This window comes from Vipera berus, assembly GCF_964194415.1.
Source record: "Vipera berus genome assembly, chromosome: W".
Lineage (NCBI taxonomy): Eukaryota > Metazoa > Chordata > Lepidosauria > Squamata > Viperidae > Vipera > Vipera berus.
Genome location: NC_138210.1, coordinates 50866675 through 50882718, shown reverse-complemented (window position 1 = coordinate 50882718; position 16044 = coordinate 50866675). Strand labels below are relative to the sequence as shown.

General features: G+C 45.0%; 1 protein-coding gene across 1 annotated transcript in view; it reads right to left on the bottom strand.

Annotated features, from left to right (window-relative positions):
- Positions 1 to 16044, bottom strand: part of LOC308676286 (integrin alpha-X-like) — a 72714-nt gene that overhangs the window by 36301 nt on the left and 20369 nt on the right. The window contains exons 10-15 of the mRNA XM_081342099.1: positions 12866 to 12920; positions 11604 to 11724; positions 11367 to 11503; positions 8649 to 8789; positions 5689 to 5892; positions 5445 to 5575 (exon numbers count right to left, since the gene is read on the bottom strand). Of these exons, the coding sequence (XP_081198225.1) occupies positions 5445 to 5575; positions 5689 to 5892; positions 8649 to 8789; positions 11367 to 11503; positions 11604 to 11724; positions 12866 to 12920 (789 nt within the window). The remainder of the gene's footprint in view (positions 1 to 5444; positions 5576 to 5688; positions 5893 to 8648; positions 8790 to 11366; positions 11504 to 11603; positions 11725 to 12865; positions 12921 to 16044) is intronic.

Sequence of the window (16044 nt, the reverse complement as noted above, 5' to 3'; positions counted from 1 at the left end):
AGCATAAGGAGAGCATCAGCTGTGCCCTTTAGGTATCTAAGCACCCTTTTGACAGCAGTCCAGTGGAATTCCGTTGGGTGTTCCACGTGCCTGGACAATAGATTCACAGCTAAAGCTATGTCAGGTCTGCTCCAATTGCTGATGTATAGCAAGGAGCCAATCACAGATCTGTAAAGCGTGTTATCTGTGAACTCAGGACCGTCCTTATGGGTGTGGTTGTAAAAGTCGCTTTGCATTGGGCTATGCGTAGGATTAGATTCTGTCATTTTGCATTTGGCCAGTAATTCCTCTATCTTTTCTTTTTGAGATAGAGCGAACCCCCCTTTAGTGGCCAAAATATGCACACCCAAGTACTTGTCAACCTGCCCCAAGGACTTCAGAGTAAACTTTTCTTCCAGGGCCTTGGCAAATTCATCACACCTTTCCTTGTTAGGCCCTACATATAATAGGTCGTCCACATAAACTAACACCCGTTCTGTGGTTCCCTTGGAATTGCGTGTGAAAACACATTGATCTGCATGAGATTCTGAGAAACCAACTCGTTCTAAACTCTTTCTAAGACAGTCATACCATAATTTCCCTGACTGCTTAAGACCATATAACCCTTTGTGAAGCAACCATGTATTTCCCCCTTCTTGCTGGTAGCCAGGAGGAGCTCTCACGTAGATCTGCCGGTCCAAGTTGGCGTGGAGGTAAGCCGTCTGGATGTCGAATTGGAAGACTTCTTCTCCCAGAGCGGCTGCAGTCACGAGGGCGGCCTTGACGCTCTCTGCCCGGACGGTTGGAGAGTAAGTCTCCGAGTAGTCCTCCATATAACGTTGAGCGAAGCCCTGGGCTACCAAACGGGCCTTGTATAGGTAGAGGCCATTGGCAAGTGGTTTGGCTTTGTAAACCCACCTTGTGCCAATGACTTTCCTCTCCTTTGGAGGTTGCTGGGGGGTGAAGACCTTGAGTTGTTTTAAGCTCTGCATTTCCTTCTCCATCGCGAGCTGCCATCTCTCCTGCTCCTCGATGGGCAGCTCCTGGATGTCAGAGAAGGATTTTGGGGTGACCACAACGCTGTTGACAGACGCGATGTGGCCAATGTCAATTCTCTTTGGCGGGACCCCTTTGTTGGACCGCTTTGACCTCCTTACCTTCTGCCACTCACCGCTCTTTTCTTCCGCGGGTCTCTGAGGTGTCGCTGGGGGTGAAGACGGCGTGTCTTCCTCCATGGGACTGGACGCATCTTCGTCTTGTTCCTCGTCGGTGGCAGGGTATGTGGTCGTCTCAGGTGATGTCGTGGTCGGTGTGTCTCTGCTGGGTCGGTTGGCATATGGGCTCAGATCATTTGAGTGGATCTGAGTCCAGTTGGAATCCTCTTCGAAAGAGGCAGATTGGGAAGTCACAGGCCTGCCCCCTTCTCCCAGGAAACGATAGGCCTTGGAGCCGGGAGCATAGCCCAAGAACCTTAGTCTCTGGGAAACAGATCTCCCCTTCTTCCGCAGCTGCTTGGGGATGTGCACCCATGCATAGGAACCAAACACACGCAAATGTGCCAGATTTGGTTTCCTACCGTGAACCAGGAAATATGGGGTCTGGTTCACAACACTGCTCCAGGTGCGGTTTAAGGTGTAATTGGCATAATGGACCGCCTCTCCCCAGTATGACTCTGCGACATTTGCGTCTGCGATCAGACTACGCATCATGGTTTGCAGGATTCCATTTCTTTTCTCAGCTACACCATTTTGCGAAGGCGTGAATGGTGCAGTTAGGAAATGGCGGGTGCCCTTACGCCTTACCCAGTCCTGGAACTTCTGAGACATGAACTCAGCCCCGCGATCGCTCTGCAATTGTGCGATCTTGGTCTTGTACTGGGTCTCTACGAAGTTGTACAGTGACTTCATGGCGTCAAAGGCTTCAGATTTTTCTGTGAGAGTATACACGTGGCCGTATCTTGAAAAATCATCAACGGCAGTGAGAAAATACTTTTTCTTTCCTAGGGATGGTGTGAAAGGCCCAACCAAATCAACATGTACTAGTTGGTACGGATATAGAGACTTACGTAATGACACCTTTGAGATAGGTGCAGCCTTCCTCTTTGTTTTCTTGCAAATGGCACAGTCCAGAAACACGTCACAGTCCTTGAGCTGGACTCCCTCAGCAAATTCTCCCATCTTTTTAACTACAGGGAAGCTTGCATGACCTAGCCTTCTGTGCAATAAGTGGGCGCACTTATCATGAAGCCGCTTCCCCACTGACACCCTCTTGGCTCTAGTTGCTTTGAGTGGTGCTGTAGGTGCCTGCTGAGATTCAGGCTCCTTGCCCACACTGCCCTTGGAAAGCCTTGGGGCAGGCTGTGGTGGCTTGGGAGAAAAATATGGTAAGCCGTTTATGATTGTAATATTTCCAATGACCCTCTGGTCCCTGGTGACATGACCTCCCCCCTTGCGAAATAAAACTTCCACTTTGTCATCGTCACACAATTTGGTAATGCTTAATAGGTTGTTGGCTATGGAGGGAGCGTGCAAGACACCTTCAACTTTCCCAAGACCAGGTACAGAAACAAACCCCTCCCCAACAACTGAAGCAGTATCACCATTTGCCACTTTGACAGATGAGTTAATTTTCTTTAACCTTTTAAAACCTTGACTCATATTAGTAATGTGAGAAGAAGCTCCAGAGTCCAGTAACCATAAGTCAGTGGAGCTATCAGCCTTTGTTGTGGGGGTGAGGGAACAAGTATGCAGAGAATTTCCCTTGCCCCTGCCACGCCCCCTTCCTTGCCCCTTGCCTCTTACTTGATTGGGACCACATTTAGGGGCTTCATGTTGATGGGGGCAGTCTTTCTTGAGGTGCTCCTCAGAGCCACAGATGAAACACTTTTCAGTTCCTTTATCATTAAAAGGGAAAGGTATCCCTCTAGTGGACAAGGAGGGAATTTTTTCTTGTTGATTATTTAGTAACTCCAGATGGGCGTGCCCGGAAACCATGTGATCCGGGGGAGGGCGTTGTTCAGGATTTCTCCCTTCTTCCCATGAGGCATTGGGGGGCGGAGCCCAGATTTGCCGGCTCGGAGTTGCTTCAATGAATCCTCCCGAGAATTGCAACAGCATGGATTTTCATCATTGCCCTGAGGAGCCCATTGCTGGTCCTGAAGACCTGGAGAGAAGGTGGGAGGCCGCGGGGGTTGATTGTTGGGAGGCTTCAGGCTGGACCCCCCCCGGCAGTTGGGCCCTGGGGAGAGGATGGGAGGCCTTGGGGGGGGGCTGGGCACCCCTGATGCTGGCGCCGCTGTCTTGCTGGCCTCTAAGGCAGTGGCCAGGGCTTGCATGGCTGTCTGGAGAGCCGTTGTAACAGTTTTGGCTGGACAGACCTCATTGTCATCATAGCACTTTAGGCTTTGTGGGGGGGAGAAATCAGGAATATGCATGCTGCCTTGGTCGGATGTCAGGAATTGCATGTCATTTCTGCTGTATGCCAGGGACTGCTGGCTATTCTGGTTGGATGCTTTCCAGGCTTAAAAAGTCTTTGTCTCTGTTAGACCGTGTGGGGTTATAGGGGGCCGCCATCTTGTTTCCTGTGCCAGACCACGTGGGCGGAGCCATCTTGTTTCCGCTTGCCCCAGGAAGCTGTAGCTCACAGCTGGGGGGGCGGGTTCGCGCCAAAAGCCCTGGGGTCCCGGGGTCACTAAGGGTGGCGGGTGCCATATTTGGAGGCCTCGTGGCCGCTAGGGAAAGACTCACCGCGTGTTCGGAGGCTTCCTGTGCGGTCTCCTGGGCTGCCCCCTCCTTCTCCTGCATTGCAAAGATCTCTTTAAGCAGCTCTTCACGTTCCTGTGCAGTCAGCTTACTCACGCGGCATTTGGTCTCAGCCAGGTCCGTTTCTGCAGCGTCTGAGCAGTCTTGGACAGTCTGCAAACCTTGTATGCTCTCCTCTGTGGCGTTAAGTTGTAGAGAGACACGTGAAGGGGTCCTAGACGCTCTGCTGGATCCTCTGACGGGATGAAGGCCATTTGCGCTTTCATCTGCAGCTGAGACTGCCTCAGGGGCTGGGGCTGTTGATCTTGATTGAAGACTCCTGGTCACGATCTGGGATCTCCGGCCATCCATTTCAGTTTCAAATCTTCTGCAAGCTTGGAAGCTTTCCTTTAAACCATCCTCTGTGCTACCAACTTGTGAGGTGTTCTCACGAGTGAATCGTTAAAGGAGCTTCCAAGCAAAAAGCATCAGGCAGAGATGCAATCATATTAGCTTTATTCATGATAGATCAAAGAATAAGAAATACTTGGCATGAAAGCATTCATGCCTGCATGTGAGAGAGAAATAAAACAAAAGAAAACAAGCTAGCATTACATGACTAAACTAACTAGAAGTAGAAGCAGAACAAGAAGCAAGAAGGCTAGAATTAGAACATAGAAGCGAAGAACAGCCCCTCGTGCAGAGGTATTTATGTGGGGTCTTGGTCCCTCCCTGACATCAAAATGAAGTCAATCCTTGAAAAAGATTTGTGTCTATCCGAAAAAAAAGTAAAATCTCTGTCTCTCATATTCCTTTCCCGCCATAATAGTTCATAATAGTAAAGTTGGAAGGGACCTTGGAGGTCATATAGTCCAACCCCCTGCTCAGGCAGGAAACCCTATACCATTTCAGACAAATGGCTGTCCAGTCTCTTCTTAAAAACTTCCAGTGTTGGAGCATTCACAGCTTCTGGAGGCAGGTTGTTCCACTGGTTCGCCATCATGGCCCTATACCATTTCAGACAAATGGCTGTCCAGTCTCTTCTTAAAAACTTCCAGTGTTGGAGCATTCACAGTTTCTGTAGGCAAGTTTTTCCACTGGTTAATTGTTCTGTCAGAAAGTTTCTCCTTAGTTCTAGGTTGCTCCTCTCTTTGGTTAGTTTCCACCCGTTGCTTCTTGTCCTGCCTTCAGGTGCTTTGGAGAAGAGCTAGACTCCCTCTTCTTTGTGGCAGCCCCTGAGATAATGGAACACTGCTATCATGTCCCCCTCGTCCTTCTCTTCATTAAACTAGACATACCTAATTACAGCAGCTGTTCCTTATATGTTTTAACCTCCAGACCTCTAATCATCTTTATTCTATTCTATTCTATTCTATTCTATTCTATTCTATTCTATTCTATTCTATTCTATTCTATTCTATTATCAGAGCACTTTGCACATACAGCCTACTACACCATGAGGGTTAATGCATTTATAAGTTTTCACAAGGGGCCACATGAGAAACTGGGTCTGTTATGGAGGGCTGAACCGATGGGGCTGTGAAAGTGCTCAGGCATGCACACGCTCACATACATAAATTGGGGGGGGGGGGAAATAGCAGTCGCCTTCAAAATAAAACCAATCTTCACAGTTAGGACAGGGACAGCCAAACGGGCAGATGTGGCCTGGAGGCCATAAAATGCCCAGGTTTGCTCCATGCCCATTTCCACCCCAACAATCCCTACCGAAGCACCACTGCACTTCCAAGCGCTCCAATGGCTAAGTCGGTCAGCTCATCCCTGCTCAGATCCAACCTTCCTTGGATGGATTGTCCAAAAAACTGGAGCATGGGAGAAACAGAGGCGGCAGAAATCCGCTGCAGGGAAGAAGGAAGTAAAAAAAAGAGATCAAGACTGGATCACATCAGTACACGTAGAGAAACTTCAGACTGCTGTGCTTACCTTTCTTATCTTTAACATTTGGACTTACCTGGCTGTGCACTTCCTTCAGTCGGTCTGCTTCACCCAGGAAGATATAGATGACCCCCCGATTTTCATTCTCCATCGGGGCTCCCACGGCCACGTCCGTCAGGCCATCGCCACTGATATCTCCTAATGTGGCTAGAGCTGCCCCAAAAAGGCCAAGTCCATTATCCGGGACTCCGTGCAACGTTTGAAGGTGAACAAGGTTACCCTGGAATGAAGCATGCGAGTTACATTAGTTGGTGTACTTTTACTTTGCTGCTTATTAACCACTTTCCAGGGATCTCATCCAGTTGAGCTAACCAAAGGGAAAAACAACCATACATTTCTATATTTAAGCACTCATAAAAAAACGCACTCATTAAAAAAGCATCTGGCCAGATGACCTAATATACAGTAATATGACAAAGGCGTAGCTGGATTAAAGTGACATACCGTAAATTCTCATTATCTGCAGTAGTTATGTTCCAAAAAATGCTGCAACTGTTGTATTAGCCAAAACCAAACCTGTTCTGTACCAGCCTGCTACCGGCCTTGCAGAAAAGGCAACCCCTTTACAGACGGCAAGAGGCTGGAATACGTCTGCCAAATTTATTACAAAAACAAACAAGACACCAAGATACCGGAGCTTTGAAACACTATCTGAGCGGTTGCTTTCAGCAGTTGCTTTCAGCAACCAGCCCTCCCCAAACATTCCCTTTATAAAGAGTTCAGGCCTCCTTCCGAGAAGCCCCACAGCCTTCCTCTGTTTACTCCTACTTGACTGCCTCCTGCGTCGGGCGTCCTTGAACAGGGCCAGCTGTGGGTCATCTTCATCCACACTGTCAGGCTCACACAGCTGGGTCTCCATGGTGACCAAGTGGGAGGGGCCTGCCTGAGGGCTATCATCAGCAAGATCTTCAACCCCCTCAGCAAGGTCTTCAACACCCCTCTCCTCCTCTGAGTCGTCCGACCCAACTGCCGAACCCACAGGCTGACCCTGAATCACAACAAAAACATTGTTCCTAGGGAAAGGCAGGATTAAGTTCCTATCAGCCTCTGTTCACATTATTTGTCCCCTAATCCATATGTAACTTTGTTTTATGTGTCTTTGTTTAAAGACACTTTAATATGTCTGCATGTGTATATTACAAATAAAGTTCTGAAAAAGAAGTTTTTATCAAAAGTTTTGTCAAAAAGTCTTAGCCATTTCAACCAGCAAATCACTGAGACTAGCCAGACATGTGCTGAGTACCAATTCAAAATTTTCGCTGCTCTGGGCATGTCTGTGAATATAGCTAGTCTTCAATTTACAACAGTTCGTTTAAAGATGATTCAAAGTTATGATGGCATTAAAAAAGTGACATGACTCATTCTCACAGTTACAACCGTCACAGTATTTCCACCATCACTTGATCAGAATTTGGGCACTTGTCAACCAGTTTGCATTTACAACGATTGTGGCATTTTGGGGGGGGGGGGATCATGAGATTGTAAGCAAAATCAACTGGGGAAGTTGGATTTGCTTATCTACTGCGTGATTCACTTAATAACCATGACATAAGTGGTCATAGAATCTTGATGTCTTGTTTAACAACTGCATTACTTAGGGACCAAAATTCCAGTCCCAATGGTGATCGTAAACACAAGGACTACCTGTAAATTGCAACCATGTCAGGAGGATTGAGCTTGGACCTACAAGTTAATTTTAGTGAGTAGGCAAATTTGCACCAGTGGAACCCATAAAGGGATTGCTTGTGTATAATTTAGATTTTTTTAAAAAATAGACTTTGGCATTTGAAGCTAAAAAATGAAAGCTGTGAAGGAGAAGCCTTGAAGATTTCGTTATGATCTGCCTCCTTTGGCAGAAATACCTGGAAAAGAAAAGCCAAATAAAGTGCTAGGCTGCATTAACAGAGGGATAGGATCAAGATCACATGAAATGTTAATACCACTTTACAATGCCACACTTGGAATACAGCATCCAGTTTTGGACACCACGATGTAAAAAAGATGTCGAGACTCTAGAAAGAGTGCAGAGAAGAGCAACAAAGATGATTGGGGGACTGGAGGCCAAAACATACAAGGAACGGTTGCTGGAATTGGGTATGTCTAGTTTAATGAAGAGAAGGACGAGGGGTGATGTGATAGCAGTGTTCCAATATCTAAGGGGCTGCCACAAAGAAGAGGGAGTCAAGCTATTCTCCAAAGCGCCCAAAGGCAGGACAAGAAGCATTGGATGGAAACTAATCAAGGAGAGAAGCAACCTAGAAATAAGGAGAAACTTCCTGACACTTAGAACAATTAACCAGTGGAACAACTTGCCTCCAGAAACTGTGAATGCTCCAACACTGGAAGTTTTTAAGAAGAGACTGGACAGCCATTTGTCTGAAATGGTATAGGGCCATGGTGGCGAACCTATGGCACGCGTGCCACAGGTGGCACGCAGAGCCCTCTCTGTGGGCACGCGTGCTGTCACCTCAGTCCTAGGCCTTCAGCTGCGGTTTGTAAAACCTTTTCGCTTTAGGCCTCCGCCACCGTGTGCAAAAAAAAAAAGGTTCAATCAATCAATCAATTTCAACTTCTCGCGGGGAAAAAAAAAGATCTCGCAAAGTTGGAATTGATTGATTGAATTTTTAGTCCCATCCCGTCTGCCACGCCCACCCAATGGACCCCACCCACCCAATGGGCCACGCCCACCCAGCACCCAACAATACATAAGTGGGTTTTGGGTTGTAGTTTGAGCACTCGGTCTCTAAAAGGTACGCCATCACTGGTATAGGGTTTCCTGCCTGAGCAGGGGGTTGGACTAGATGACCTCCAAGGCACCTTCCAACTTTATTATCGTTATTATTAAGAGCCTGTTGAGACTACCAAGCATTTCGTCCAAAAAAAATGAACAGATGGAGTGAAAGACAATTCACTAAATGTGAGAAAGCTTCTGCCCAATCCTAGGCTTTTCTTCCTTCCTCCAATGGTTTCACTTACCATGCTGTTGATGGAGGAGACATGGACATTCCCACCTTGGCTTCCATTGTAGTAATGAGGAGCCCCAATTAGAAGGAGGTCAGTATTTCCATCCTCATTTAAGTCCACGGAGGCGACTTCAGCACCAAAGTAAGAGCCCACCTGAAAAGAAGGAAACACGTTCGGTGGGATCACACAACACACAGCCTGTAGGCCCAGCATTTTGTGCATATCCAGCCATTTTAACATGACAATCCTGTTGAGACACGTAATTTATTTGTTTATCGTATGATCTACTTGTCTGTTTTTGACTGGAAACCCCTTGTGACTTTTTGCTCAAAACAAAAAAAACCACAAAACCCAATCTTACGATTTATGGCTTTGATGATCGGACGAACTAGATAATGGAAAAAAAGAGAGTTTTTCCTTTTTGCAACATAAAGAGGTAATTCTGTAACTGTACTTATATTCGCTGCAAAGAAAATAGAAAGCTACTTCTTTCTATGTCTGTCTTTCTTTTTCTTTCTTTTTCTTTCTTTCTTTCTTTCTTTCTTTCTTTCTTTCTTTCTTTCTTTCTTTCTTTCTTTCTTTCTTTCTTTCTTTCTTTCTTTCTTCTGCTTTTTGCCTCTCCCCCCCTTTTTTTCTTTCATTTCTTTGCTCTCTATTAATTCACGTAAGTTTTTAATCTCCTTTTCAAAAGTCTTAATAGAAAAAAAATATGCAAGAAAAAGGTCACAGAGCTGAACTGGCTAGTTTGTGGTTAGCCCTTTTTAAGGAAGTGCTGTGGCGCAAAGAAAAGCTGCCCAGCCATCGATAGATTGTTTAGGCAGTTTCTCCACTCTGGTGTGTGCGTGTGTGTGTAGAGAGATTAGACACAGGACCACATAGTACTGCACTAACACCGATGTACTTTTGACTGTTAATTGACTAGATTCTTGTGTATCATCACGATCATCACAATTGACACTTGGCTAGTCTAAAGAAAAGAAGAAATAGGGGTGCCATGACAGCAGTGTTCCAGTATTTGAGGGGCTGCCACAAAGAAGAGGAGGTCACATTATTCACCAAAGCACCAGAGGGAAGGACGAGAAACAATGGTTGGAAACTGATCGAAGAGAGAAGCAACCTGGAATTAAGGAGAAACTTTCTGAGAGTTAGAATAATTAACCAGTGGAACAGCTAGCCTCCAGAAATCGTGGGCGCTCCATCACTGGAGATTTTTAAGAAGAGGCTGAACAGTCACTTGTCTGAGATGGTATAGGTTCTCCTGCTTAAGCGGGGGGGTTGGACTAGAAGACCTCCAAGGTCCCTTCCAACTGTATTCTACTGTGAGCTACGTGTGGCACAAAGAGCCATGGAAAGATACAGGCTCGGCATTGCAAGACAAGACAGGAAGAACCGCACACGGATTAGAGAACAAACGAAAGTATGCAATATTGTCAAGAGAGTAAAAGAATGGAAATGGAAATGGGATGGTCACATAGCAAGAAGAACCTATAGCAGGTGGACCGAGGCAGCCACGGAATAGACCCCACTTAGCAAAAAGTGTCCACGAAAGAGACCTAACACAAGATTCTTGTGCATAGGTCGCAAAAATAACCTCTTCAATAATTTGAACTCAACGAACGGCTATTTGGCTATTTGCGCTTGACTATCCCAGAGGTTTTATTAGCTGAGGCCCTGGTTATCAAAGGGAGACTAATTCTATTATTAAGGATCTATCCAGCCACAGGAATCTAGAGATCTTCTCAACGGAGGCTTCTTATTCTGGCACCTAGGAATAGGATGCTTTCTGCACGGCTGCCACGCTGTACGTGCTCTCTTCCTTGGGAAAAGTGTTCAGTTCCCATTACTAGAGTGGCCAAATTGCATTCCTTTTGCCAAACTTTTAATAGCTAATGGATGCTTGGGTTGATCTTGATTTACGAATTTGTATCTTTGTGCTGCCTTTTACTGAGTCTTAGCCACCTAAAATGCTCATGGCTGAGCGGAAAAATGGGGTCTGTCAAATAAATTACTAAATAAAACAGATGGTTGGTGTAGCATTCCAACCCTCATTAGGCCCAGCAAGCAAATCCAACCATATACAGGTAGTCCTTGACTTACTATATAAGTGTAACTGACCTTGAATTTTGGTTATAAGTCATGGCAGCCATTAAACGGATCACCACAGGATCCTGACTGATTTTATGACTTTTTTTTTTTGCTGTAGTTGTTAAGCAAACGCAATGGTTATTCAGTGAGGGTATTTTCTTCAATGGGCAGTGTTTGCTGGAAATAGGATGTAAACGGCAGAAATTGGCAAAAAAAGAAAGAAAGTGAAAATTGTGGCCGTGTGACCACAGGATGCCGCAAGTGGTCATAAATGTGAGCCAGCTGCCAAGTGCTCAAAATGCAAAAAACAGGACTGCAGTTGTGTATGTGTTGGTGCAGGCATTGGAACTTCAGAACCGGCTCTGGGGAAGTCCGTTGTAACTCTGAATGGTTGTTAAATGACTGGTCATTAAGTGAGCACCACCTGCACTGAGGATTCCCCTATTCTCAATTGCCTCTGAGAACAATTCTCTCTCTTCCATTTATGCCTAAATTCTAGCAGAACCTCTGCTGGATTTGGACTAGTTATGAATTTAGATTATGAAACCCTATTCTTGATGCAAAACAAAAATCCTATGAAGTTTCACAATTCCTCCACCATGACAATAGAGGCTGATCTGCATTCCATTTCCTATCCTCCCTTACCTGTTGACCCTGAATATTCCCTATTAAGCTTCCACTCTTGCTTTCAAAGACCAGGACTTGGCCAACGTGCTGGTACCGCGGAGCTCCAGTGATGTAGAAGGTCCTTTGGTGAAAGCGAGCTAAAGCCACAGAGTAACCTGTCCAGCAAAGAGAAGAGACAACCTGTGGTTCTTGGATTTGGCCAATTTAACACTTTGGGGCAAAGGGTGGAGAATAAGACCCGCCTCCATCACTCACCTATATACGACTCATTGATGCTGATATTCAGGAATTTGATCTGAGGAGTTTCTCCAAAGGATGCTTCCTCTAAACCTCCAGTCCAGCTATAAGCACCGACAGCTCCAGTCACTGCATGTTCCTGAAGAGGAAAGCAAACAAGGAGGAGATGAAAGAGGGACAAGTCATCTAGCAATAGCACTTAGACTTATATACCGCTTCACAGTGCTTTACAGCCCTCTCTTAGCTGTTTACAGACTCGGCATATGGCCCCCGACAATCTGGGTCCTCATTTTACTGACCTCAGAAGGATGGAAAGCGGAGTCAGCTATGGGCCAGTGAGAATAAATCCTAATACGTACCTTTTTTCACCAACAACAGGTAGTCCTCAATTTACGACCACCACTGAGCCCAAATTTTTGTTGCTAAGTGAGAATTTCTTAAGTGAGTTTTGCCCCATTTTACGACCTTTCTTCCCACAATTGCTAAGCGAATCACTGCAGTTGTTAAGTTATTAAAACGGTTCTTAAGTGAATCTGGCTTCCCCATTGACTTAGCTTGTCAGAAGGTTGCAAAAAAATAATAATGATCACAACCAAAAAATGATCACTGCAACTGTTATAAATATGAACCGGTTGCCAAGCATCTGAATTTTGATCACGTGACCATGGGGGATGTTCCAACTGTCCTAAGTGTGAAAAAACAGCCCTAAATCGCTTTTTTCAGTGCCCTTGTAATTTCGGACGGTCACTGTTGTAAGTCAAGGACTACCGGTACCATAAAAATTCAAGAGAAACGTGAAAGAGCTGGGCATTTTTTTCTTGGACGGCAGCCAAACTCCCTCTCGGAGGATGGTGGGTGGTTCAAAAATGTGAAAAATAGATAAGTAAATAAATCCCCATTCTCCCACCCACAAGGAAATTATGTGCAGGTTTTAATAACTTATTTCTTACTCTCTCCTATAGGCTCAGAGCAGCCTACTGCAGGATTCTTTTTTAAAAAAAAAAGTGGATGGTTTTATTCCCTAAAATAGTGGTAAACAAATCAGGGTCTCCTGTGACTTTCAGCTATGAAAACAGTCAGTAAAATTTTCAAACTTCTCCCCACCACACACTTTTTCCCCCCCTTTGGATTTAGAGAAGCACTATGGGTGAGAATGGGTGCTTAAAACATCCATACCATGCCTTAAAATTCCAAGCTTCTGCTTTTTTTAGCCTCTTTTCTTTTTTTAAAATATGACTAAGAAAAGAGACAAACTCGTATTGTACATGGTATCTACTCACTGGTGTAAGAAGGGAACTGAATCCACCTTGGGAAAATTCTTTCTCGAAAAAACTGCTGAGTGAGGCATCAGGAGATGGTTTAGAGACTCCTTTTTCAAAGAAGAAAAAAATAATTAGGAGCAATAATTGGCAGCAGCATCAAAATACTTGAATTTATAAACCATGTGATCAATATATGCAGTTTCCAACGCTATCAGTGGCTTCTATGAGCTTTGCCGCTATGAGGCCTGTGTGTGTGATGTCATGATTGTGGAATCCAATGACTCCTTCTTGAGCAGGAGTGTCAAACTCATGACGTCACGTGACATGTCGTGACGTATCGTGACTTTTTTCCCATTGCCGGCAATGGGGTAGGGGCGGTTTTGGCGTGACGCATCCGGCCCGTGGGCTGGCAGACAACCCTGTTCTTGAGGTTTGTAACAGTGGAGGGGCGATGAAGTTTGCTAATTATGAATATTCATGGTTTATTACTCATGCATATTTATGACTGTCTCATTTTCTCCTTTCTTAAAATGGATAAATACAAGGGCATCCTTTTGTCTCTAAGAGTCCTGCCCATTATTTTCTGGAGGGAATTCCTCCGGTAGGCGTTGAATGAATAATTTTTGCATTCAGCCTTGATTATTGGTTTTTGGGTCCTGTGTTTTGTCTTCTGGACAGAGGGGACCGCTGGTTTGAAAAAGGGATCAAAGAGGCCATCTATGTCAAAACTGAACAGCCCTCTCTCAACAGAGGGGAAGGGATAGGACATCATCTATCTCCAAGCTACATCAGAGTCCTTTCAGCAGTTCCAAGAAGGCTCCACAACCATTTGCACTACTCAAGTCACCCTGAGGACACAGACAAACCTCCAGGTGGCCTCAACGACTCTCTAAAGCAGGGGTGTCAAACTGCCGGCCTGCGAGCCGGATGCGTCTTGGCGAACATGATGGGGCCTAATCCAGTGGTGGGATTCAGCTGGTTCGCACCAGTTCAGCAGAACCGGTAGCTAATTTTTGGTTGCCCAGACCCAGAATGGACTTCCAGAAGTGGCATCCACACAGAGAACCTGTTGTTCACATATTTGAATCCCACCTCTGCACCCACCCCGTTGCCGGCAATGGGGAAAAAAAGTCACATTACGTCGCAACACCCCTGCTCCAAAGGAATGCAAATGGACCAGCTATCTGCAAGGACTATAAATCCTTCCATTCCATTCAGTCAGAGCTGAAGAAGCTTTTTGGATGAGAAGTGAAATGTCTTCGAAGTAAAATAAGAAGGTCCAGTTGCCTTGTGAAAAAACACCTTTGGGTTGTCTCAATTAGCACATATTCCTTTTGTGTTTTCATCTTGCTAGCAAGTTTCCACCCCCCTCAAGAGTTTTCCTCATATGATGCATGGAGTAAAGGAAAAGAAGAGCTACAACGTCACATTCACAAGCTTTGCCCTTTGGGACATGTGTACAATGTACTAATGAAAAAGGGGTGGAGCATGCATTACAGATACACATGCTGCTTGTATTACCCGCAGACCCTGGGAAACTACAGGTAGTCCTTGACTTATAACCATTCATTTAGTGACTAGTCAAAGTTACAAAGCATTGAAAACAATGGCTTATGACTGTTTTTCATAGTTACAACCATTGCAGCATTCCCATCGTGTGATCAAAATTCAGACACTTGGCAACTGGCCTGTATTTAATGAAGGCTGCAATATCCTGGCGTGGGCTGATCACCTTCTGCGATCTTTTGACAAAGTCAATGGGGAAGCCAGATTCACTTTACAACTGTGTTAACTAACAAAATAACTGCAGCAATCCACTTAACAACTGTGGCAAGAGAAGACATAAAATGGAGCAAAGCTCACTTAACAACCGTCTCACTTGGCAACAGAAATTTTGGGCTCAAATGTGGTTTTAAGGACTACCTGTACTGTATTGTGGAATATAGTTGCTTGAGTAACAAAGGAACAAATGGAATACAGGTGGTCCTTAAGTTATGACTGCAATGGTCGTAAGTTGTAAGAGTTGTAAAATGGGTTGGTCTCAGAACCAATCCAATTTTAGGCTTTTTTGCGGCAGTCAGTGAGCAAATGTGACCTTTGTTAAGGGCAAACACTGTGGCTGTTAAGCGAAAGCTGCAGTCGTTAAACAATAGTTCACTTATGGTGCAGTTTTGCCAAAAAAGCAGAAATGCTGGTTTTCGGCAAAAGCGTTTTTATGATTCAGCCGGTTCGCACCCGTTCGGCAGAACCAATACCTAATTTTTTGTTACCTAATTTTTTGTTATAATCGGCGAACCGGATATGAGAAATCTCTGTTTTCCGAAACATGTCTGGTTTTCGTTCAACTTCCCTCCAGGTGGGGGGAAAAAAACCCTCCCCAAAAGTCCGAGAGACGAGCGACAGAAATCAAATGAAATGGTCATTTGGGCAGAGAACTGGTTGTTAAATGATTTGAATCCCACCACTGAGTTACATAATTGCTGGACACTGCAAATGGCTGTAAACGTGGCCATATTATCCAATGCCTGAAGTCCAGTCATGAGGCCACGAAGGATGGGGTACTATTGGAACTCTGAATCCGAGTCATAAGTACCCATAAAGTAAATAGAAATAACAGAAATAGACTAGAACTAGAACTAGAAAAAGAAATAGAAATAGAAAGACTAGAACTAGAACTAGAACAAGAACAAGAACAAGAACAAGAAATAGAAATAGACTAGAAACAGAAATAGAAATAGAAATAGAAATAGAAATAGAAATAGAAATAGAAATAGAAATAGAACAGAACAGAATAACAGAGTTGGAAGGGACCAGGGCTTTTTTTGTCATAGAACGCTCAGAACGGAGTTCCGGCACCTTTTTTGGATGGAACCTTGTAGGGTAGGCAAGGCGGGTTGTATGACATGTGTGAGTTCTGGCAACTTTTTCTTTTACAAAAAAAGCACTGGAAGGGACTTTGGAAATCTTCTAGTAAAGATAGAGGCAGGTTGTATTTTTGAACTAAGCAACCAGTCAGAAGTCAAGGAGTTTCCTGTAGTGACATAATCTGTAATGAATGAAGCAAACGCCCTTGTTCCCTCATCAGCATGCCATTTGCCAAATTTTTAAAAGTTTTGTTTATCTTTTTATTATCATTTTCCAGTTCCCCAGAGGATGGGGCCTGAAGAATTGCTGCCCTGCAGAACCAAGGTGGGTTG